Source organism: Hydra vulgaris, chromosome 08 (genome assembly GCF_038396675.1).
Source record: "Hydra vulgaris chromosome 08, alternate assembly HydraT2T_AEP".
Taxonomy (NCBI): domain Eukaryota; kingdom Metazoa; phylum Cnidaria; class Hydrozoa; order Anthoathecata; family Hydridae; genus Hydra; species Hydra vulgaris.
This window is the reverse complement of record NC_088927.1, coordinates 63,480,385-63,507,500: the sequence shown is the minus strand read 5'-3', so window position 1 is coordinate 63,507,500 and position 27,116 is coordinate 63,480,385. Positions and strand designations below refer to the sequence as shown.

Genomic DNA, 27,116 nt, shown 5'->3' with positions numbered 1-27,116 from the left:
TTTTGGAGCTTCACAATTTAATTTTGCCCCGGGGCTATGAACCAGCTTGGAACGGCCCTGCATGAAAATATTTATGAAAAACACAAATGTAAATATAAAAAAAAGTATATACATATATAATAAAATGAATAACTGAAAATTTAAATAAGTATAAATATTGCAAACATGCTATGAATTTTATAAAACTTAATGAAAATACACAAAAAACAGTATGAAATAGTTATAATAGTATTGTTATTAAATGAACAAGCAAAAGGTAATATATTGAATAATTGAAAAATTTATCTTGAATAAGAAGGTATAAATTTAAGATTATTACTTGACTAAATCAACTTTTAGTCGTATAGTAGGAATTCCATAATCGCTTAAATCAACTGTTTGATTTTTCAAAGTTGACTAATTTAGACTTTTGACTAGTTGACTTTTATATTATCAAATTATGAAAATCGCCTAAAATTTTTATAAAGCAGACAAGGTAAATTTTTATTAAAAACTATTTTAATAACATTATTAACTAGTTGCTGCTATTAATAAAAATATTTTTAAATACTATTAAAAAATATGATTTGAAAATATATTTTTTATTTAATTAAAAATTTATAATTTTAGGTTCCTGTTACAAATCTACATTTTGTACCTACAAAACCATATAATTCTTCTATTGCAGGATACAAGTTAAATAGTTATATACATTTACAAGCTGCAATAGACAATGGAACAGATGTTACATATATGTTTTATATACCAGGACTTAATTATTCTCAAAATTCAAGTGATTTTAACTGTCAAGCTCCAGCTATATCTTTTGGTAAAAATATTTATAAAATCACTTTTCTTTGTAAAATAACATTTTGTACATTTTTTTTTTTAATGTTTACACAATGATGAAATCATCTTACGGATTAGTTTTAACCATTTAGTCTAAAGTCTATTTAGTCTCTTTTCATCAAGTCAAAATGCCAAATTACTTTTTAAAAAATAACTCAACCTATGATTGACTATTTTTTTAAAGTATTGTTACACCTCTCTCTCTCTCTACCTTGAAAACACAAAAGTTGTTTATAAGGTAAACAACTTCTTACTTGTTAACTGTGTTAATTAGTAAAGGTTTTTTTTAGTTTTTAAGCCTCTCGCTCTACCTTAAAAATACAGCAGTTGTTTTTAAGTGCTGCAAAGAGAAACTAGTTAAACTTTAAACTCCAGGAACAATAGTTAGTTTTTTCTTCATAATACCTATGTGACTGTATATGTATCTATGTTATGTGATAACATAGACACATATGCAAGAATGTAAAAGAAGCTTTAAAATATATTATGGGTTAAAAAATTTATAATGGGTTAAACTTTATAATTAATTTTGAATAATTTTATGAAAAGCAGTTTTCAAATAAAATATTAAATACTAGCCAGCGGGACCCGTAAAAAACGGGTCTTGATAAGTCTATTCAACAATTTCTCTACTTATTCCTTATTTACTTTAATATTTTTTAGTAAACAGCAGAAAAATATTGCATTTAAAGCAAAAATAATTAATAAGCATGCCTTGAGCTTAATAGAACCTTCATCCAGTTTTTTCATATTTTGAAGAACAAAGTCTGAAACATAAGTCTCTTTAACATATTCATAACTAAGTAAACTGCAATAAATTTTTAACAATTTTCAACAATTTTTTTCTTTTTTAACAAAGAAAATAATTAACATATCCATTGAATAAACACAGTAAACAACAATAAATTCTTCACATAAAATATTCATATAAAATTCTCAATGTGAGGATGATAATAATGGGTTTAGGTAAGTTTCCATTTTTATTTTTGAATAATTAAATGTATACAATTAGATGAAGTAAAACAATAATGTAAAAATTATTGTTTTACTAATAAATTATTGTAGTACTATAGCAAAAATTATTGTAGGACTATAACACAAATCACAATGTTGTAACAATATTTAAATAGCTATAGTAATTTATAAAAAGATGAGCAATATTTCAGTTTGGTTTTTAGAAAAAAATAACATTAAATCTTTTAAAATGTCAAGAACCTAAAAACAGATTAAATACTTAGAATATAAATACTTATAGAATATTAAATACTTTATAAAGTATTTAATAGTTTCTGTATTACATTATGTGCACATTAATCTGTTTTTAGATAAAATTAAAATTTTAAGTGTGTTTAGATTTTAGTTTTTAGGTACACTTAAATATGTTAAATGAATTTAGTTAACACAGTTTAGTTGGGCACAATAAAAAGTTCAACTGTATCGCGTTGCATGTTTAAAAAAATGTTTTAAAGAAAAGCTAAAAATTAATAAAGGATAAAGGCTGTGCAAAAAGTACATTTAAAGAAAATATTTTTTATGCAAACTTTATACTATGAACTATATGTTTTCGTAATAATTAGTTTCTATTAATGTACATAGTATTGCTATTTTAAATGTATTTAAACAGATTTAGTAAATATACAAATAACTAAATGAGAAATTTCTAAATGCATCAATTTAAAAGTATAATTATGTAAAGTTTAACAGCGCATTCATAATTATACTTTTAAATCGATGCATTTAGAAATTTCTCATTTAATTTCCGCCCCAGATATGGCAACAGTATTCCATACAAGGCCGGATTTGGGATTTATAGAGATAGAGAATAGAATCCAGAGTAAGAAAGTGGCGAGCTCGATAAAGAGATGCAACCTTAGCAGATGCTAATTTTGCAACCGATTTGATATATGGTTTCCAAGAAAGATTCGAAGTAAGAGTGAATCCAAGAAGATGAAGAGTAGGTGACTCATCAAGTACATCACCGTTCATAAATATAGGAAGATCTAAATTATTGCGATAACGATTGGCTGAAAAAAATTGAGTTTTATCTGAATTAAAGTTCACCAGCCACTATGATCCTCATGCTGTAGCAGAAGTGAGATCCTTTTCAAGCTCAAATGCCCTTCCCCCCCCCAAGCAATCAGAGGGTGTTGGTTTCTTATCATGACAAGAATAAATGGTAGTATCATCAGCAAACAATGCCACCTTAGATGTGAGAATATCTGGAAGATCGTTAATGTAAATTAAAAAAAGTATAGGGCCAAGGATAGAACCTTGAGGAACCCTGAAGTTACAGAATAAGAAGAAGAGTGTTGTCCATCGAGGACAACTTTTATGCTACGATTGGAAAGGAAAGATTCAATGACCTTAAAGATGTTGCCGGATACACCATAAGAAGAAAGCTTATGGAGAAGACCAGCATGCCAAACTTTATCAAGCGCTTTTGAAATGTCAAGAGCGATGGCCTTAACCTCTCCACCTTCATCTAATGCATGATAAAACCTGTCAGTTATTACTGTTAGCAAATCAGCTGTAGAACGAGAAGATCGAAATCCATATTGATGGTCAGAAAGTAAGTTATTAGATTCAAGATGATAAATTAAGTGTTTGTTAATTAAAGATTCAAAAACCTTGCTTATGATAGGAAGAGGACTTATGGGACGGTAGTTAGACAAATCAGATCGCTCCCCAGAATTTTTGAAGATAGGGATAACAGATGCGGCTTTCCAGTAGGCTGGAAAACAAGACTCTGATAAGCACTTGTTGAATAGTTTTGAGAGTATAGACGACAGCTCTGGAGAACACTTCTGCAAGACAATAACAGGTATGTTGTCTGGGCCACAAGCTGTGGAAGAGTCTAGGCAGGAAATCACTTTAGATACAGATGCTGGAGTCATATGAATGTCAAGCAATGGATCAACCTGTTTGTTGGCAATATCAGGTAGAACGCAATTAGTGGAATCAAGAGATGATATTGATGAAAAGTTTTTAGCAAACAGTTCGGCTTTGTCTTTAGGTGAGGTGACAAAGTCTGAACCATACAAGAGAGGTGGAATTATAGATTTGCCCTTATTATTGATATTATTAAAGATTCTCCAGAAGTCACGAGAGCCTAATTTTTGAGATGAGATACGAGATTTCATGACCTGAGAATAGCGGGTTTTGGCGTTAGACAAAACCTTTTTACAGTTGTTTCTAGCAGTAATAAACAGACGTCTGTTTTCTGGAGAATTGTTTTGCTGATAAATATGGAAGTAACGGTTTCGATTGGCAATCGCAGCAGCACAGTGTGAGGAAAACCATGGAGGAGAGTGAGGCTTGACCTGGAATCGTCGAGAGGGAATAAAAGATTCCATGCCTGCCTGAATCCACGAAGTTATGTAAGAAGCACATTTGTCGACAGGAAGTTGAAAGATTTCTACCCAAGGGCCATCACGAAGAAAATCACGGAAAGAATCCCAGTCAGTTTTACTGTAGTTGTAAGAGGTTCGATAATAGGGGGATTCAGGTGATGAAGAAGAATGAGATATTAGTTTTAGAGAGATCAAACTGTGATCAGAAGCACCTAAGGGTGAATGTGGAGAAACTGAGCACTGACTAGGATCAGAAACAAGACATAAGTCAAGTAGAGAAGGTATGAAACCATGTATGAAACCAAAATGTATGAAACCAGAAGCATTTGTAAAAAATAAAAATGCTTTACTAGAAGTGCCCTATTTTGACCCTTAAACATCAGACAGGTCTCTAATATTAAAGAAAAAAAATGTCTTCAAAAGTCATGTTAGGTCTCATATGAAGCAAAATTTTATAAAAATTTAAAAAATAATACATATTTTGTATTTAGATTATTAATTTATATTTTAATGCGTAAAAACTGTTATTTTTTAACATTATTAAAAAAATCAATTTTTTTCTCAGTGTTTTTGAGTCTTATTTTTTTTAGAGATGTTTTTATAAAACATGATTATTATTTTTGAAATTTTTATAAATTTTTGTTTCTTTTGAGATGCAACATGGCATACTTTAAAAGATATTTTAAAGTATGCCATATTTTTCTATAGTGTTAGTGACCTGTCTGATGTTTAAGGGTCAAAATGTGGCGGTTCCCATATCTTATATTAATATTTTTAATATTTTTTGTTCATTTACAGTTAGACGCAACAATATTCTTCGATAGACCAATCTTCTATTTTCACCCCAGCCTAGTATACATGTATGTTCAAAATAAATTAAAGATTCATTTACTTTTATTTTTTTTTTTTTGTAATTTTTTAAATTTTGGTTTATTTTTAAAAATGAAAAAAAAACTAAATATTATTTTCAGAAAATAGGAATTACTTTTTAATTAAGTACTGCTAAGTAAAGCTACAATATAAAAACTTTTTATCTTTAGAGTATGGGAGAGAGGGAAGCATTAGTATACAGGCAAATACACGTCCGTTTTAAATAAATTTTATCTTTTAAATACTGATCTCAAATGTTTTTTATAATCACTTCTTCCACAGAAAATATAGTTAGGTTTAAAGATTTTTGTTACCTGTAAATTTACCTACTGTTCTTTTTGCCACTACATTGATTTTTTTCACATTTTGCTGAGAATGTTAAGTACTTTTTCAAGTGTTTATTAATGTTTTAATCAACTTAAATTTAGGATTAAACCTAAATTTGCCAAGAAAAAATTAAAACATACACAGATTTTTATTACATAAATAGATAATTCACTCTGTGGCGCCCACTGGTAAAGGCAGAGGATCAGTACATTGAAATTAGGAAGCATTTGTATGGAATTTTTAATATCTGTTCTGTAAATCACATGTATACTTGGTTCACTACGATAATACTTTACTTTATTACTCTTTGCAAATATGTTCCTCACTCTCCCCTATGTTAATCACGGGACCACTTTTAGAGCGCTGTTGTGTGTATGCTATGCAAAAATGCTAGTTAAAATGCTGAATCAAACAAAAGCGTAAAGTATCTATAAATCTTGATAGTGACTAAGCAACTCTTCCTGTTATCTCCTAATGAGGATGTAGCTCTAAAACTTAGTTTAATGTTTCTGAGGCCGGCTGGTAATAAGGTTTCCCAAACTCTGTTGTAGTTATCAGAGTGTCTGATTCCATTAGTTGCAAAATATCACAGTATTAACAGTGCCATTTTTTGCATGAATTTTGTCCCTGTTAATGCTTTTGAAGCTCATTGTCAAGGCCACATAAGGAGCCATAATGTTACAACTTTGGGTTAATTAACAGGACTGAGACAATTGCTCATTGCTTAGGAGGTCGTGCTCTATCTATGAATGAGTCAAGTTTTCTTAAAACTTAAATCATCCCAAAAGTAACCCAAAATATTAACAAAAAAAACCATACTCACCACCTAACTGTTTTAATATACTTTTTACAAATATATGTGGTCTGCAAAGCAACCTTCCATCAGTTGAATCTTACCTCTTTCAAAGTTTACCAAACATGCTTGCTCTTAGTGACATCAGTTTAAACTCATCTATTTCTAATCTTCAGATCTCAGTGTTGATGGGTACTATCCTTTGATTACCGAAGACTCTAATAGTCACATGCTTGGCTTGGGGGTATACATACCCATTGGTTCACCTATTTGTCTTGAAATCAGATTTAAATCCTGCAACCATTCTTCTATGCGCCTTTGCTTAACACTCTTTATTCTATCACCTTTCTCTTTGTTCTTTATTGTTCTCCTTCTTCCCAAGACTGCAGTCTTTTAGATGTAATTTCTAATCAAATTGACCATGCCCTCTCCCTTTACCCCACTGCCAACATTGTAGTTACTGGTGACTTTAATACTCATCACAGTGAATGGCTTAGCTCTAACGCCACTGATCATGCTGGCCCTAAAGCTTATAACTTCTGCATTTCTAAATCTCTTACTCAGATAGTTAACTTTGTGACTTGTTTTCCTGACATCTCTAATCATTTACTTTCACTCCTTGATTTATGTTTTTTCTCTGATCCTATCTTGTGTTCACTTTATCCTTTTTTTTCTTTAGGTGGTTTTGACCATGCAATGATCACTATAGATAATTTATCTCGTTTTTTGGATTCACCCTATCATCGCACTACTTACTAGTACTCTAAAGCTGTTTGGGTTTTTCTTATTGATTTCCTTTGTGACTGTCCTTAGGCTGATGTCTTTTCCCTCTCAGCTGAAAAATATGCCTCCTATTTAACCTCCTGGATTCAGGCAGGAATGGGAAGAAAGGAAGCTTTTTTTCCTTCTTGTAGGTTCCAAGTCAAGCCTTATTCTACTCCATGGTTTTCACCTTCTTGTGCAACTGCTATATCTAATCGTAATCTTTTGAGAACAAACAGTTATTTATTATTGCGAGAAACCAATGTAAAAAGGTTGTCTGATGCAATGCTCCATTATTCTCAGTTTACTGAATCCCGAGTTTTTTGGAAAATCTTCCAAAAATTAAATATTACCTCTCCCAAAGATAAGGCAGAAATGTTTGCAAAGGAATTTATTTTGAATTTGACTCTTGAATTTTATGGCCCTTTTCTTCCTTCTATTCCAATTAAACAGGTTAACCATTTGTCAGACATTCAAATCACTCCTGCTTCCGTTGCTAAAGTCATATCTTAAATGAACTCTTCTACGGCTTGTGGTCCAGACAACATTCCTGTCATAGTCTTACAAAATTGTTCTCCAGAACTCTCTTCAATTTTCTCTAAAGTATTTTATAAGTGGTTGACTGAGTCTTATATTCCTGCCTGCCGGAAATAGTGAGGGCTGCTATATTAAAATTAAGGCTTTGGTGTGTACATTCATGTTAGAAGCAACTTTTTGCTTTTAACTTGTTTTTTAAGTTAAATTTAACTTATTTTTTAGGCTAAAAAAAAATGGATGTCAAATAATTTTTACATTTGGGGCCGGGAGCCATGACATCAAAGTTATTGCAGTCAACAAAAAAAATAATTGCACATTTAAAAAATTTGTATGTTATACAAAGGAACTTGTCAAACGAAACAAAAAATAAAATGTAAAAACCATATGCTGAAAACGTTTCTTTCCCAAGATATACTACTTTTAAGAATGTATAAAACACACACTCAGAATTTACAGATTTGCATAAAAAGACTTAAAAAATGGTTCTTTCGTTCCAGATTTGCTATGCATTTTGTTAAAATAGTTGTTATTAACATAAATTTTTCATTAAAAGCAATTACCTGTTATATATAATGAATTAATGCTCGTTTTATGGAAATTTAAGTTGTTTCATTGTTTTTATTACGAATAATGCTTTACGCTACTTCTTTTAAAAAGATTTTTTTGTTTTTTAATGAAGCAAGTTTTTTAGGCTTCATCGACTTGATATTTTGGAGTTATATAAATTATACAAAGATAAAAAAACTGATATGGAGGATTTTAAGCCCCTGCTATCCAGAGATATACAAAAATGCTACATGAGATAGAATCGTTATCAATAGGAAAGCATTCAGTAGTACCTAACCACAATATGACAAGCAATACCTAGAGAGAGTAATCATTGATAGAATGAGGTTGGTAAACAGAATTCACTAAGGTGATAAAATACTAAAGTGAAAGGCAAACCCTTTTTGTTCTTAAAATAACATTACTAAAAAAAGATATAATACTTAAATAATCAAACATAAAAGAATTATTTAAGATTTAAATACTAAAAGGAAAATTAATCATTATAATTTTTCTTATATCACTATTTTAAATTGCAAATGGTTACAACGAAGTTTGACTTGTATTTGATTGCTATATCAGTCAGTCTCTTAAAATTAGAACAAGATTGAAGCAAACATCTGGAAACAATGTAAATTACAAGGTTTCCGATTAAGGAGATGTTAGAAGTTTGTCATTAAAGCATTTGCTAATACAGAAACTAAGCGTGACATAACCATATACCTATCAGAATATACTTATGATGCACTATAAGATCAAAGAATATATTTTTCAATTACATATGAATTAGGAACAGCCACAAATATCTCCAGTTTTGATATTAAGTTACTAAGAGAAGAGGCGGACACTTTTCTTGTACTCCATGCCATTGATATTGCAAAATGTAATCTGTTTTCAGAATGCTATATTTTCTTCCCAGATGCAGACATACTTTTGTTGGTAATTATTTACTGTGAATTTCTACCTCTTGCAATATACTTACAATTTAGAAAAGAATTAGAAGAACATGACATCAGTATCAAAAATTGTTTTGAGCCTCTTGGTTCCAAACATTTAAAAGCTTTACTGTGTTTTCATGTGTTAACAGGATGTGACCAGACTGATTGCTTTTATGAAAAATTCAAATTAACATTGTGGAAGTCATTCATGGTTACAGATGATAAGGTTGGATGTATGCATTATCAAATATTGATAATACATACATACAATCTTATCATCTGTAACCATGATACTGGGTCATTGCCATATCAGTTTACTCTTCAAGGTATTTAGCGTTTAGTAGATAACACATATGGATTAAAAAATATGCCCAATAATATATCAACCCTGGCTAAGCTAAGATAGTTTTCTAAAAGTATCATTAAAATATTATCACTTACCATGTACAGTTATCACTTACCATGTACAGTTATCACTTACTATGTGCTCTCTAAAATACAAAAAATTTAGAACTCATTTTGTATGTCTAGTGCTAGGACGATCTCACAAACTTTTACAAAATCTTCCTTCTCCTTTAAGCTTTGGCTAGGAGATCAATGGTAAATCCTTTGATTCAATATTAACAGATTATCTTACTGCTCCATTGGGTTTAATTGAATTGAGTTTTTGTGAATGTAGTGGTGATTGCAATACAAAGAGATGCAAATGTTATAAAACAACTTTGTCTGTAAGGCTATGTGTAGACACCGATATTCACGATAGAAGAGACAAGGAGCTAAAGATACATCCAATATAGAATACTAATATTTATATTTATAAGCTTATATTTATCAAATTTTATTAGTTTTATTTATCACTAATAGTGGGTTGTGTTATTTAATTGATTTTTTTATAAAAAATATAGATTTATCTATACCTAATAAGTTGTAACCATGTTTAAATGTTTTTTGTTTTACTGGACAAATTCTTTCAAACCACTTTTTGCCTGAATGAGGGGGAAGAAGGGATTGATGGGGGAGAAATATGGCTTTTTTTATTAGACAAACATATAAAAGTGATACCAATACAGTCCTGAGCATTTTTTTCTTAAATGATATACAATTTTACCTTTTCATGCATATATTAAATAGATAATTGCTTTGAACATAAATTTACCTGTATCAGAAATGCGATTTTTATCACTATTGCAAGAATATCAAAAAAATACCATTTTACCACAAGATGTTTCAAACATCTTGGGATAGAACTTTTTTTGAGCTATCTTAATTTAATGTCTTTGTTTGATCTTATCCTTTATATTTTCTATTAACGATACTACTTTTGTGTGTGCTTCCCTATTTTTTTAATTTTTTTGTGTGTACCTAAGCAACAGAGCTACGGTTACATACATAATTGGTGACTCCAAGGAAAAATGTCTGTTTCTGGAATATGTTTGAGCTAACTTTTAGAACCAGAGGATATTATAAATCCTATTTATAGATGGTAAATCCATCATAGGTAATTTGAAGTATGACTGGGTTGGATAAAATTTCACACTTATTTCTAGTAATATGACTAAAATACATAGATATGGTTACATACATAATTGCTGTTTCCACGGGAGACTATGTTTGTTTCTAGAACATGTCTGAGCTAGCTTTTAGAACCAGAAGATAATAAAAAATCCTATGTATAGATGACAAGTCTATTATAGGTAATTTTCTATATGGCTGGGTTGGCTGGATTTAGTTCTGAGATAGAATTCTTTATGCTGGTTTCTAGTAATACGACTAAAATATATAGATACAGTTACATACATAATTGCTGTTTCCAAGAGAGAATATGTTTGTTTCTGGAACAAGTCTGAGCATGCTTTTAGAACCAGAAGATGATATAAATCCTATGTATAGATATTATATCTATCATAGGAAATTAGAAGTATGGCTGGGTTAGCTGGATATAGTTCAGGGGTAGATTTTCTACGCTGGTTTCTAGTAATACTTGACTCTATTGTACTGGAACATGCAATACTTACTTCGACAACCATTGGTATGTTTGTGTATATATGTATATATATATATATATATATATATATATATATATATATATATATATATATGTATATATATATATATATATATATATATATATATATATATATATATATATATATATATATATATATATGTATGTATGTATGCATGCATATGTGTGTATATATATGTAAAAATGTTAGTTGTTAGGTTGTCATTTTTTATACATATATGAATTTGTAATATATATAATTTTTTCCCGCCCTACATAGTTTTTGACATTGTAGTGGTTTGGTCTACTGTTTTTGTTGTTATATTTTATTTGCTATATTTTATGTTGCTATATTTTAATTAAAACCTGTTTTTTTGATTGGTTATTTTTGATCTAGATATTTATGGCAGCATTAGACTCTGTATGGTTTTGTTGTTTTAATAATTTTTTATATATATTTCTATATCTTATCAGCTTGAGTTTAATTATCCAACAAGTACCAATTTTAGCAACTTCTTGTATTTATAATAAAGTTTTAACTAACAGCATTTATCACATAGGAAGTGTAGTTGAGTATTTTGTGGTTTTCTGTTATAATATAATAATTTGTATTACTTTATATTATCGTTTACATTTTAGTGTATTAGTTTTTGTCATTTTTATTTAAAAATTTTTGTTTATATTTTATTCTATATACTTATCATATTTAATATATATATATATATATATATATATTTTGAATTTATTATATTATTTGGTTTTAAATTCAAATCTCTCACTATCTATATTATTTCTTCAAAAATATTAGTGCTTTACAAAATTGGGTGAAGTTAGGGTTTTGGCTGTTTGTAGTGAAGTTCTTTTTTACTGCAGTATGGAGAAGGCATAAATTGCGGGGTAAAGCATAAATAGCAATGATATTTAACTGACGGGATAGACTAAGTGATGGTGCAAAGCCTCTTCGAAACGCTGGTAATAATAAACATGATTCTGAGGAGAAGGTTATTACCACCACTACATAAAATTTGATTACACAAAAGCAATGTTTTTTCTTTATCTTATACCTCCCATCATTTTCATTTATTCAATTTAAATATTGATATATCTATGCATATGTAAATTTTTAAGTAAGTTAAACTTTTGTATTTAATGAAGATTTAGGGTTATTATAATAAAATAAGTTTCCGCTCTGAGCAAGTCATATTAAGTTTTGTGTTTTAAATTTCTTTTAGACCTTGTGTGTTGGTCATGAATTTTCATTAAAAGTCTAAGTTTATCATTTCTATTACATGTGCGATATGTAAATTATCATTATTATTTTTTACTACACCCTTTACTCTAGTGAATTTGTTTTACTCTGAACATCTGTTTAATATATGTTTTTAATTTTTTTATTCTTTTTCTCTTCCTAATTTTTTTCTTCTTTCACTTGAGCCTGACAGCTCGGTGTAGTCCTTTAATGCATATTTTTGCATTTTTTAAATTTTTTTTTTAAAAATGATATACAATTTTACTTTTTAATAAAAAACATGTTAAATGATTTGTCAAAATCAAATGAGTTAAACAACTTCAAATTACATTAAAACAATCCTTTATGCATATATTAAAAAATAAATGCTTTGAGCATAAATTTACATTAATAAATATTTTGTAAATAAAATTCATCTGAATGTATAAGAAAATTGGAATGAAAAATCTATTTTTGTTTTGTCTTTTTGCACCAGGTTTTAAATTCTAGGTCTGTAATTTATATAGTTTGTTAGATGTTATATCTTAGGTAGGAAACATTTTCAACATATGGTTTTTGCATATTTTTTGTTTCGCTTGACTAGCTCTTTTGTATAACATATATATTTCAAATTTATGATTTTTTTTTTTGTTGACTGTAGTAAGTTTAGTAAGTTTGACGTTATGGGTCCAGCCCCAAATTTGAAAATTTTTGGCACCCATCTTTTTTTTATTAGTTTCCACCTAAATAACAAACTGAAAGCAAAAAGTTGCTTTTAACATGCTTGTGCACACATTGTACACAATGACCCTCACTAAAAATGACATCTGTTGTTCTAATCTTCAAAAACTCCAGAAAATATTCTGACTCCTCCATATATCGTCTGTTCAGTCTTCTTACTATTATTAATAAGGTCTTTGAGTCAAAAAATTTCTCACATCCTATCTTGAATCAAATAACAATCTGGTATCATTTTTGTAACAGATTGGGGCTCACAGGCTTGTAAATTTTAACTTCAAAACTCAGTTATTAAGGGGTTGTCCATAAATTGTCTTATGCTCTAAGGAGGGAGGGGGGGCTGGTTAGTGGTTTTCTGACAACTCATACAGGACTTTTTACTAAAGTGTTATGTTTTTGTGAGGGGAATGATCAAAAATGGTCTAAAATTGCATGGCGTAATTTATTAACAACCCCATGCTGCGAACAACTATCAAAATACTGTTTACATTCCAGTATTGATGAATTATCACCCTCTCACTGAGGGTTGATACATAGTTGGACCCGCTCTATCTGCTAAGCGTGAGCCTCTTTCCCATTGTCATAAAGCTGTATCTCTTTCTCGTTTCTACAAATGCTTTTATGGTTGCTGCTTAAAGGAGCAATCATCTCAATTTCCATCAATTAAAACTAATTCTTACTTGACTCATCATTCAGCTAAGTCTCATTTTTTTACTGTATCAGTCGCTGCATGTTTTAAATACTTTGATTTGTCTAGTTTTTTTCCTTGCACTTCAACTCTTTGGAACTCTCTCTTATCTTCATGTTTTCCTGATTCATACACCCTTCAATTTTTCAAGTGGTCTATCGTTTCTTTGCTCTATAACTCTATTCTTTATTTTCTAGTAACTCCTAACTTAATAGTGGTTACTTGTAGCCTTGTTGGGAGTGAATCAGAATTAAAATTTAAAAGAATGTATGTATTTATTTATTTAGATTATATATATATATTTTTTTTTTCAGAAAAAGAAAACTATGAATAATGAAAAAAACCATTGTTTCCTTAACAATGGTTTTTTTCACTATTAATGTATTTGAAAAACTTTATGTGTAGTTGGGTAAAATATATATGCATATATATATATATATATATATATATATATATATATATATATATATATATATATATATATATATATATATATATATATATATATATATATATATATATATATATATATATATATATATATATATATATATATATATATATATATATATATATATATATATATATATATATATATATATATATATATATACAGCTGTGAAAAATAAAATAGCACCACCATCAAAAATTAGTTGAAATTTGAATTTTTAAATACTTTTGATATTTTAAAAATCTTTTAAATACATATTTGAAAGTAAAATGGCTTATAATTTTTATAAAAAACAAATTATACAAGTTTTAATATATAGTATTCATTTATTAAACAAAAATTCAAAAAAAATCAAATAAAACGCAAAAGAAATAATAGCACCACAGCTTTAATGTGTACTTTAAAATAAGGAGGTATTATGAGATCAATTGTTTCAAACATTTTACAATACATATTAGTTATTTCTTAACAGATTAGTATTTTGTAGCATGACCTTTATTGGCAATGACGGCTACACAACATCTTGGCATCAAATTAACCAAGTCCTGACATTGCTTTAGTGACTCCTTCGTGGTGGGTTTGGCAGCAGCAACCACCTACTTTATGTCAGCCCACAAATTCTTGATTGGGTTAAGATCTGGCGACTGTGCTGGCCACTCCATAAAGTTCACTTTATGCTCCTCAAACCAATTCTTCACCTTCTTGCTAGTGTGCTTTGGGTCATTGTCTTGTTGGAACACCCAGGACAACAGCATTTCATAGTCTGCATACGGCAACATCACTTTATCCAATATATCAACATAAATGTGTTGCTCCATAATAGTAGTAATGTGATGATTGGGCCCTACTCTGTAATAAAAAAAGCGTGCCCAAATAATTATACTACAACCTCCATGTTTAATAGTTTTGATGGTATATTTTGGATTGTATTCTGCATTCGGCGGTCTTTTGACATACGCCCAAGAGCCTTTTCCATCATAAAGCACAATCTTACTTTTGTCTGTTTACAAAACATTCCTCCATTTTTGAGTGGCCAGTTTGAGTGTTTTTTAGCAAACGCAATACGCTTTACAACATGTCTGGCACTTAGAAATGGAACTTTTCTGGGGCTACAGGTTTTAAATCCATTATCTCGCAGAAAACTTCGAACTGTTTGTACTATTGCATTGATGTTAAAGTCCTTTTTTAGCTCGGTAGCTGTTTTAAAAGTTTTCTTTTTAGCCTGTCGGATTAAGCGATTGGCCAGCAATGTTGAAATAGAATGTTTTCGACCACGTGTTTCAGGCTTTTCTTGAAATTTTATGGCATTTCTTATCATTTTATTGGAACACTTAACTAAACGACTAACTTCTCTATAAGATTTTCCTGCTGGTATCAACTTTCGGATCAGTTCTCGTTTTTCTGCACTACAATGCTTTCCGCGTCTCATTTTTATATGTATATGTCTCCGACTAATACGCACTAACATGAAACGAATAAAACAGCGAAAATGAACCCAACGCTTGCTATTTTCACTACTATTTTTACAGTTATTAGAGTATTTTACAACAAAAGAGTGTGTAGTGGTATTTTATTTTTCGGTCAAAATTGGCATTTTTGATTAAAATTGAGCAACACCAAGCAGTTTTATTCCCAAAATGATTTGTTTTAGAAAGTAAACATGTTAGCTAATATTTGAAACAGCAAAGCTTTAAAAAAAATTATTTTGCATGGTGTTTTCTTAACAAAAATGAAAATACGCCTAATGGTGCTATTTTATTTTTTGCAAAAAGTATATATATTTATCACAGTATGCATATATATATATATATATATATATATATATATATATATATATATATATATATATATATATATATATATATATATATTATATATATATATAAATAATATATATATATAATATATATATAAATGTATATAACTTTTTAGTGACTTGATAATATTTTTATTTTTTTACTAAATGTTGTGTTTAGGTGTTTTCACTGTATTTTTGACAGCCGCCAACAAAATAAGCTCTCTGAATACTTCAATTAATATTGCAGTTTTGTCTCAAATTAAAAGTTTTAATTTGTATGTTGAAAATAGTTTGCAGAAAGATGTTACTTTTTATGTGACTATTACCATATTTAATGGAAATAATTTAAAATTGACAATTGATTTTGGTGATGGAACCGTTTATTATCGATCTAATATTGATGCCACTGGTGCTAATGGGTTCACATTGGTTTTCAATCATAGGTAAATATTTAATTTACCTATGATATTTGTTTTATTTGATTGAGTTTTTAAATAATTTTGATTAAAACTTTTCCATTTAATTTTTATAATTGCTGTATCATAGGGTTATATTAACTTATATTGTATTTTTGTGTACCATGGTGTGAATAGGGACAAAATCATAAAAGTTTTTTAAATATAGCATATAATATAGTTATGTTACATAAATTTTTAAAACTAATTAAAAATTATAATGTTATATATCATTATAATGATCTTTAATAAGTTTTTTATGGTGACAAAATTAAAATTGCGCAAACCTATCAAAAAGTTATGAGGTTTAAAGTAACAAATTTTTGATATATGAATATGGACAAGAAACTAGGAAAACTGTTTTCAATATTAAGCGGCGACTACTTTCTGCCAGGTTTTAAAAATTTTTAAATATCCATGACAGCTATAAGTAATAATAAAATTGTTTACATTAAATTTTTATTATAATAATATCATTAATATAATGAAAATTTAATGTAAATAATTTTTTTAGTAAATTTAAAAAGTTCTGAAAAATTTCAAAAAATTGATGAGCTTATTTCTAAAAGGGAGCTAAGTCCATTTTTTCCAAAATTGAGTTTTTTTAACATATGGAATTCATTTTAACATAAGTGTAGACTAGAAATAGTTTGCGTAAATAAAAATAATATTTTAAGCTATTGATAACATTCACTTTTCTACTTTCAGATAAAGCAAATGCCGATATATAGGCCATTAGTTTTTTTACTTGAATGGAACACTTATTTTATTGAAAAAATAAGTGTTCTACAACATCAAAGTCTTGACAAATATAAAAAAACAATTTACAAATACTTTAAAACCCTATGCTTTTAATGTGTTGTAATAGATGTTTCTCTAATTCAATTGCGCATTTAATTTCTCAGCTTGAAAAGGAGGCCAGTAAGGACAAAAAATTAATCAAACTTAATTTCAAGTTTTGCTCCAAAATAAAAATGTTTTATTCCAACTCAAGCATTATCAGACCATAAGAGGTGAAAAAGGCGGAAGAGAAATGCATTTCTGTATATCACTGTGTTAAAGTTTGTTTTTTAATAACAATATGGAAAAGACTAATATTGGTCTGTTTTCTTTCCCAACCAAGAGAAAAAGCCTGATGTTCAAAGCTTAGTGTAACAGAATATTTAAATATAGATGTTAAGGAGGTGCTGATATTATGAAATAAGGAAGCACACTAAAGTGTGTGGACTCACTTTAAGCCTGAGGAGATAAAAATTAGTTCTGGTTGCTGTAAAAAAAACCTTTGAAAACAGGAAATAAAGGATAAATTCATTTAAGACAGCAAAAGAAAAATTATCAAGAAAATCTCTATGTAAAAGGTCAGAGTATTAAGGGTTCACAACTAAGATTGATAAAGGAATTCATACATTACTGAATTTTGCAAATAATAAAAATTGTGGAAACTGTAAGCTGCTGTCATCTGAAAAACAATCACAGTAAAAGATTAAAATTAGTTCATGAAAGCTAGTGTAGCTTGTTTGAAAAATATGAAAGTATAAAATAATCAACGACCAATTAAAAAATAGTATTTTTAGTTACAAAAGTTATGAAAAAGATGATAAATATTTTAACTTGTTCACTGGCATAAGAAAAGAAAAATTTAACATTTTTGTTTGAATATTTAAATCCTGGAAATGAATGTGAAAATATAAAGTATTATTATCCTGAGCGTTAGTCTGTAGAAAAGTTACCCAAAGAATTGTTTACATTTCCTTCATATTTTACACCATATTCTGGTCCTAGGTCAAAAATGAAATCTTTTGAACAACCATTTATATTTTGAACATGGCTTAGATTTGGTTTTTCTTTAAATTTTATTTCCTGGTAATTCAAGACACCAGAACCTTCTTTGTCAATATATCTTATAACATGGTCAAATTTTATGTACCTTAAACTCGGTACTATACCAATTTGGCCCTAATTTAGATCAACTAAAACTTAACATGATGAAATACTTCAAAGAGTCTTATCCTAAAACGAAAGTTATTATTGACTGTACTGAGTTGGTTTGTCAAAGATCATCTAGCCTTAAAGTTCAAAATAGTTTATTATTCCATAAGCACTATGATACCTTTAAAAAATTGTTGCTCCTTCTCGTGCAATAACATTTGTTAGTGAACTATTTATTTCCTAAATTGAAATAATTAAGCAATCAGGACTTTGGTACAGAGAGCTATGGGAGAGTGGAGGTTCTGTAATAGCCGTTAAAAGGTTTTTTAATAAGTAATCTGATTATGCTTTTTGGTGTATTACATAATATTCAAGTCTTTTTAAATGGAAGAAATCAATTATTACCCAAAGAAGTTATAGAAAGTAAAAATGATAGCAGGTTTACATATTCATATAAATTGTGCTGTACAAAAAATTTAAAAAAATAAGCAAATACGATAGAAATACCCCTAGTTTTAGATCTGTTAATCAAATTTGGGCTGTAAGCTGCTTATTTTGTAACTTTATAGATCCTCGTATAAAACAGTAAAAATATATGTATATAAGACGATTTCACTAATAATTATTTAACTCCACTATTATATAAGCTAAATATTGAAAAAAAAAGTATTTTACTTATGGATATACTAAAATATAATGAATCAAATCCTATATTTAGCTACCCTGACTTGCTTATTTCTTTTTCATTACATCCTGTTATTATTCTACCAACACGCATAACAGCTAAATCACAAACACTTATTGATAACATCTTTATAAACTTCAATTTACTCGACCAAATCTCTGGCAATCTTACTATTTCAATATCTGATCATATGGCTTAATTTATCTGCATTCCTAGAAAAACCAATCACCCTAAAAAAGTATATCATACAGGCGATGCTTCTAGAACTTTAACAAAAATATATTTATTGAGGATGTTTCCAACATTAACTGGGCCCTATATATTAAAAAAGATAATGATGTAAATCAATCTATCAGTTTTCTTTTAAAGACATTTGAAAAAATATTAGACCAACATGCTCCATACAAAAAACTAACTAAGCAGCAAATTAAACTTAAATCAAAACCATGGATCACCAATGGCATACTTAAATCTATTTCTATTAAAAACAAACTATATAAAAAACACACAAAATGTAAAGATATTAGTACTAAAAATGAACTGTTTTCTAAATTTAAGTTTTATAGAAACAGAATCAGCAATCTACTAAAAATTAGTAAAAAATCTTATTACACAATCTATTTTAGTAAAAACTTAAACAATATAAAGAATACTTGGAAAGGAATAAAAGAAATCATTAATATAAAACCTTCCTACTATAGTTCAACTCTCAAACTTAAATTAAACTTAATTTAATTAAATAAACTTAATTTAAAGTTAGTTATAAATCTAGGCATACTGTATAGAAATGTTTATTTGTCATGTTGTGCTTCCTATTGGCTGTGATACATTATATATAGAAACTATTCATACCCCTTCTTTTAACATCTTCACTTCCAACAAGGCTGCAAGCAACCACTATTAGAGTTGGAAGTTACTGGAAGGGAAAAGATAATGTTTGTAGATAAGGATCAACAAACGACTTGAAAGATTGAAAATTATGTGAATCAGGAAAACAAGAGAAAGGGAGTGAATTCCAAAAAACTGATGTTTGAGAAAAAAAACTAGACAAACAAGAATTTTTGGAGCACTTAGGAAAAGTCTCTGTAAAAGAATGAGACTTAATGGAAGCCACAAGAGACGCAAGCTCTTTTTAGCAGTGCTCATTATAATATTTATAGAAAAGAGAAAAAAAAGCATTATGACAATGTGATAATGGTTGGAGGTTGGTTGGCTGCAAGAGTATGTCCAACTATATTTACAATGTATTTTATAAATAAAGGAAGATCTAGATTATTGCAATAAAGATTAGCTGAAAAAAAAAGAGTTCTATTTGAGTTAAAGTTCACCAGTCACTGAGAGCCCCATGCTGTAGCTGAAGTGAGATCCTTTTCAAGTTCAATGGCCTCCTCCAAGCAATCAGAGAATGTTGGCTTATCAAGACAAGAATAAATGGTACTATTATCAGCGAACAATGCCATCTTAGATGTGAGAATTTCAAGGAGATCAATAATATAAAATGAAAAAGAGTATAGGGCCGAAGATAGAATCTTAATGAACCTCTGAAGTTACAAGTTATGAGGAAGAGTGCTGTCCATCAAGGACAACTTTTATGATACGATTGGTAAGGAATGATTCAATTTGGTTAGGAAGGATACACCATAAGAAAAAAACTTATGGAGAAAACCAGCATGCCAAACTTTATTATAGGTTTTAGAAATGTTGACAGCTATAATCTTAACCTTGCATTATTATGCATTAGATAAATGTGGAGCATTTATCTAATGCATGATAAAACCTATTGGTTAGTACCGTTAACAAATCAACAGTAGAACTAGAAGACCAAAATTTATATTGATGATCAGAAAGTAAGTTATTAGTTTCCATATGAAATATTAAGTGTTTGTTAATTAAAGACTTTGTTTATGATAGTAAGAAGACTAATTTCAGAAACAAGATATAAGTCAAGTAGAGAAGGTAAATGATTCCGGTTTTCTGGAAAGCGAAATGGTAAGATGATTATTTGTGTTAGAAATTGAGAAAGGCAAAAGTTGTGGGCCTTAACACCTGCAGAGTCACTGACACAAGACCCAAGCCATTATATGTGATGAGCGTTAAAGTCACCAACAATAAGGATATTGGCTGAAGGATAAAGAGGAAAGGTGTGGTCAATTTGATCAGAAATAACATCAAAAAGAATGCAGTCTTGAGATGAAGGAGAGTAATATAGAACAAAGAGAAAGGCAATAGAGTGAAGTCATGCTAAAAGAAAATACATTAAAAAAATAGTCTGTTCAAACCAAGTTTTTGTACAAATGGATGTTTTCTTACAAATGTAAACGCTCAGGCTAACCATGTGACTGTTGGAGTCTTTACGAATTAAAGGAAGATAACCATTAACACTTAAATCACAAGATGAGACAACTGAACTCAAATTAGTCTCACAAAGAGCAAGTATAATTATTTACTTCGTAGACGACGAATATTAGTGAATGATAGATTTAGAGAACTTGGTAATGAAAATTGTTTTTTGTGTTTATAGTTTTTGGTACTTGTGTCATTTTTAAATTTGTTGAAAAACTTGACTCAAAGCACAGATAGTACTCAGTACACTATTTGATAGTTCAAGCAATTGCTTATTCACAAGCTTGAAAAATATTACTAGGTATAAATAATTCTAAAAATATACTTTAAAATAACAAATTTCTTAACTTTCAGTTTGCATGTGGTAGTGGTGCGTCTGTCTTGTAAGAGATTAGTTCTGAGAAACTTGTGCGTTTGATATCTTCACTCCCCCTCCCCCTTCTCCTCCTCCTTCTTGTTTGTATTCATTTGTTTTCTATGTAACCCTTTTTACCCCACAACCATGTACATACTTTATGGAAGACCCCTTATGTGACTCAAAAATATGACTTTCTTATATATGTTTTTTAATCAGTAAAACCATATCTGTTAGTTTAAATAATATCATTAGGTAAATGCATCACAAAAGTACTTTCTTTTACTTTGGCATCAACACGGGTTTGAGTGGGTAAATATTTGTACCTAAGCATAATTCAGCATCTAGCTACCAGTGTAACCAAAGGTTTTGTCACCACAAATGCTGTGATTCGCCTTTTATATTCTTTAAAAGTAATGTATGCCATAAACAAGCTGCTCATTTTTGAATAATTTGTATGCTGGAGGCCTTGCCATACGCAGCGTAATTCAATAAGTTCATGCTTTTACTATGTTAAAGATGCGTAGCTGTTGGCTAGACAGTTTTAAATTAATGAACTTATATAAGTTTGTAATCGTTTGTTAGGAAATGTTTACATGTTGATATAAATTTAATAAAGTCATGGTGTCCCATATAAAAACAGAAACTCTTGGAGTTCAGACTTTGCATTCCCACTTAAAGTACTTCAAAAGTTTCCAGTGAAACTTCTTAGCAGAGAAGTTTGCAGAGAAACTTCTTAGCAGAGTAGTTTGCAGAGAAACTATCAAAAAATGTTCTTCTGTTTTGCTGAACTGATAAAATTTCTACCCACTTGTTTTTGAACAAAATTGGTATCCTAACTATCATCATAAGAGAGAAAATGTTAGTCATGCTATTGATTATTATGCCAGTTAGCATTTTTTAACATACAGATAATTTCCTAATTTGGACACAAGTTTTACAACTCTTCTTTTTTATATTCTTATCTTGGAATAATCACTTCCGTGTATACTTGATTGGACTGCTCCATTATTCACTTGTATACAATCTTTGTATCACAGAAGCAATATAAGTTATCACAATCTTAAAACAGCATTGAAAAATGTCTCAACTTGGTATGACTGTGAAGCAAAATTCTTTCCAGGAGAGGCAGTATTATAGTCCCTGAAAAAAAAGACAGAATTAATTATTGTGGCCTATATGTGGTATGTAACAAAATACTTTTATGTTACATCGCTCTATAAGTAAAAACTTTTTTATCAGGGAACAGGGATGTTGTTTGATTTCAATTTTTTTTTGCATTTTTTACTTTAGTGCTTCACATAAAATCATTCAAGTTCCAACTTTCAGAAAAAATAATGAACCACCATATGATAAAGTCTCCTTTTTTTACTTTATTTTCTTTCTTTTTTTCTGTAAATTTACAATAAATTAATAATAAATTTTTTAAATTTTATCAATGATTGACTTATGAAATAATAGTTTTAGAAAGTTACTTTAGTATGGGTAATCCTGCAGTTAAGCGGCTTAATTATTTTTTTTATTTTCAAAAAAAGGTGGAGAATGTATATTGCACTTTAATAAATAATTAATAATAAATAACAATTATTATTCTAAATAATAATTTATATATTTATAAAAATAATAATTATTAATTATAAAAAAAATATTTACAATAATAGTAATAATATATATAGTAATTACTTTAAAATTCTCAACGAACAAGAGCCCAAAAATAAATTTAATTTAGGTCGCTTAACTGCAGGATTACCTCAATATGACTCAAATTAAAATTATGTATATATATATATATATATATATATATATATATATATATATATATATATATATATATGTATATATGAATGCAGAAGTTAAGTTACTTTTTTAGGAATAGAAATGAATAACTAAACACTTAATAATTTAATAAATTTTGGATTTCATACAATAATAGCCCTAGATATTATAAGATTAAAAGAAAGAGTAGATTTTTTTTCCTTAAAGCATTTTTTACAGCATTTTTTTTCCTTATAGCTTAATTAAAATTAATCGTAATTACTTTTTAGCATGTATACATAGATAGCTATATATTATGTCTCCAAGTTTCTCCCTCTGGGAAAGAGTGAAGACTATTAGTCTAAGGAATAATATCTAATATGTTATATTTCTCTTGTTTTTAGATATAATGTGTGCACAAAATTTATAATTTTTGCTTCTGCATCAAACAATGTTTTAATTGGAGATATCATTGGCAAGACATTGTCTAGCACCACTAATGTATCAGTTTTTTGCCCACCATCAGCTTTAAATGTAATAACTACACCCATTATTTCACAAAATGGATATGTTCTGTTATCCACCAACAGCTATTTAATACTTACCATATATCAAAATACAGGATCATATTTACTATACTCAATTGATTGGGGTGATGGTAGTGATGTCACCTACAATAATCAAACTATGAATTCAAATCCTGTTCCATTCCAAGTGCAGCATAGTTATACAATAGAGAATATATATAGCATTTCTATAACATCCAAGAATTTATTGTATAACACAAGCAGAATAATAAGTGTGATGGTAAAAAACTGTACTGTGCCACCAATTAGTTTTTATTATGGAACATATTCAAGTCCAGTGATCATTTTTCGAAGTATTGGAGCAGATTTAACTGGTGTTGTAGAAAGTATTGATCCTTTATGTAAAAACGATAATTTTACTATCCAGTGGCATCTAACCAATTTAGTTTCAAAACCTAAAGTAACTAATGGTATTCAAGTCCAGCAAAAAATTACTTACACAGTTGGAAAAAATTTATTTGACTTTGGTCTTTACAATTTGTCATTGGTTTATAATTATGGGATTTATAAGACTGTTTATACCGCATACTTTAACATTACATATTTACCTTTGCATATAAATATTGATAAAGGATTTTTTAATTCTGTTGCATACAAGAAAAAAATAGGAAATGATAGTTTTCATCAAAACTTCACAATAAGTGTAAGTTCTTGTTATGATCCTGATGATCCAATGATTGGAATTCAAGAAATCACTTTTATGTGGAGATGTAAAATTGCTTCGAGTTTTTCAAATGCTTTGGAAGTCATGGGAAATTTTACACTTTTGAATTTGACATACAAAAGTGATACATGTTTTAGTCAAACATGGATGGATATTTCTTCTAAAACTAGCATGAATTTTAGTACGCAGCAATTTTTAGAAGGTTTAAGTTATGGTTTTGAGGTTTGTGGAACAAAGTATGCAGGAAAAGATATTTACTCAAATATTATATTCAAAAGTAGCTGTTTCGTTCAAGAAGTCTTAATCATCTCTCAAGGTTTACCAACTATTTCTGTTAAGTATGTTTTATAACATTTTCTTTTTTTTTCAAAATTTTTTACTTTTAACGTAATATATATACGCGCAGACTAAAATACTTTAATTGAATTAAAAGATTAATTGAATAATTATCCTTTTAAAGAATATAGATTTCAGTAGAGGTTACTTTGCAGAACATAACTTATTTTCAGGGTATTTGGCTATTAATTTGGTTCAGACAAGAATTGCTACAGGAAAATACAAAAGTACCCATAGTAATATAAAGCAATATTTCTTCTCCAAATTGATGAGTCCTTCCCCAAATTGATAAAAAATAATTTACCCCACATGTTGATTTGACAACAGTTTCCGGTTCTACCCAACTTTGCTGTGGCTATCAACAATAGGGGTGTTCAAAAAAATAAAATTTCGAAAACCGAATCAACAACAAGCTAAATTTGGGGCAAATATAAAAAAAATACGATTACAAAAAAAAAAATCAAACATATTGAGATTTACCTTTTGCTCAAGCGTTAAAACCCCCCTAAAAATGCCCTAAATAGTACCTTCGTAGCAAGGCTTTGAGCACAAGGTAAATCCTAATATTTTTAATTTTTTTTTTTTTAATGTGCTCATAATAATCTATACTTTTTTTTTTTATTGATGTGTATTTGTGATTTTTCTTGATAGTTCTTTAAATTGAAAACGATTTTATGCAAAAAAACGAAAATATGCGCATTTAAGAAAAGAATGCGCAATAATTCGTAGTTATTTTATTTGTTTATATTCACATTGTTCGGTTTTTTCATTGTTCATTTTGTTTGTATTTAGCCTTATAGAAAAACATTTTTTTATAGGTTGATTAAATGATACAAACTTAAATTATGTGCAACTTGTATCTTTAAATAATATTTTTTTAAATATAAATACTAAAGTTCAAGCTATCTTCTGAATTTTAGAGCGTAAGCTAAGTAGTCCCTTTGCGTTTCTTTTTTTGCTTACAACTTTGTTATTTTGTTTCTTGGTTAATAAAGATTCACTGCCTGATGCCTTAAAAATTGAGCGAACTTTGTCCACAGCAATAAGCCTGTTTTGTTTTTCTTCCTCGTCTCTGTAGCAGTGAACAAATTGTTGCATCATTCCAATTGCTCTTACATTGTGGTTGTTTACACAAACAATACTTTTTGCAAATTTTAAAAATAATTTATATGTTGATTGCGTGTGCCAATACTGAGGTGGCAAGGTAAGCCAATCATCAATTCGTTGATCTTTTATTCCAATCATATCAAACATTAACCAGGAGAACTCATCAACCAAAGAAGCTAAGCTAGAAGTTTGCTGATGAATGTTAAGTTCAATTTTCAACAATCTTTCTATATCTTTTTTTTTGCTTATTTTCAGTTTTAAAGTAACATGACTTAGGTTTTGGAAATGATAATATCCAAAACCTAAGTCATGTTACTTGCAACACCATCATCCAGCAAGGCTAAAGGAATCAGAGTTGAGTCAAGATACCATGTATGTTTAAATAAAGAATTCAACACAGCATCAACAGCAAATGGTTCTGCACATACTACTTTATACTGATGCATTTGATGAATAGCAGTTACATCCATAAAAGGAGCTTTGATTGTATCATTTGATTGCAGGTACCACTTTGCATAAAAACAAGTGATAAATTCAGTTATTACCTTAATATGTTCTCTACTTTTTTTAAACAAAATCAATTTGAGTTGAAAGAATTTGCATTTTTAAATTATATATAGATTTCCCAATAAATCTTGCTTCATGAACCGCTCCAGTTTTTTGAATTTTAATGAAAGAAGGAGAAAGATAGTTGACCACTAGCTCTGCAAGTTCTTTTCTATCTTCCCTTACAATATTATTTCTCAATAAGTAAGATCTACAATACTCAAGAGATTCTATAGCAACTTTTTCAACAACAGTTCCTTTAATTTCTTCCCAACCAAATTTTACTAAATAGATGGGTTGTACTCAAACTTAGGCTGCTCAAACAAGTTTTTGAAATGTTTAAACAAAGGGTTATTGGGGGCCGTAGTTTTTTCATTATAGCCTCACAAAAGTGTGTGATTCTCAACTCAGAAACATGTCTGCAAGCTAAAAGAATTTGATATTTATTTAACTTAGTAGATATTGTTATTAAAGATCCTTTATGTATTCCTGTAT

General features: G+C 28.8%; 1 protein-coding gene across 1 annotated transcript in view; it reads left to right on the top strand.

Moving 5' to 3' along the window:
* LOC136084056 (uncharacterized) overlaps positions 1-27,116 on the top strand; it is a 242,124-nt gene that overhangs the window by 105,884 nt on the left and 109,124 nt on the right. Inside the window, exons 9-11 of the mRNA XM_065804144.1 lie at positions 610-808; positions 16,038-16,302; positions 23,786-24,970. Of these exons, the coding sequence (XP_065660216.1) occupies positions 610-808; positions 16,038-16,302; positions 23,786-24,970 (1,649 nt within the window). The remainder of the gene's footprint in view (positions 1-609; positions 809-16,037; positions 16,303-23,785; positions 24,971-27,116) is intronic.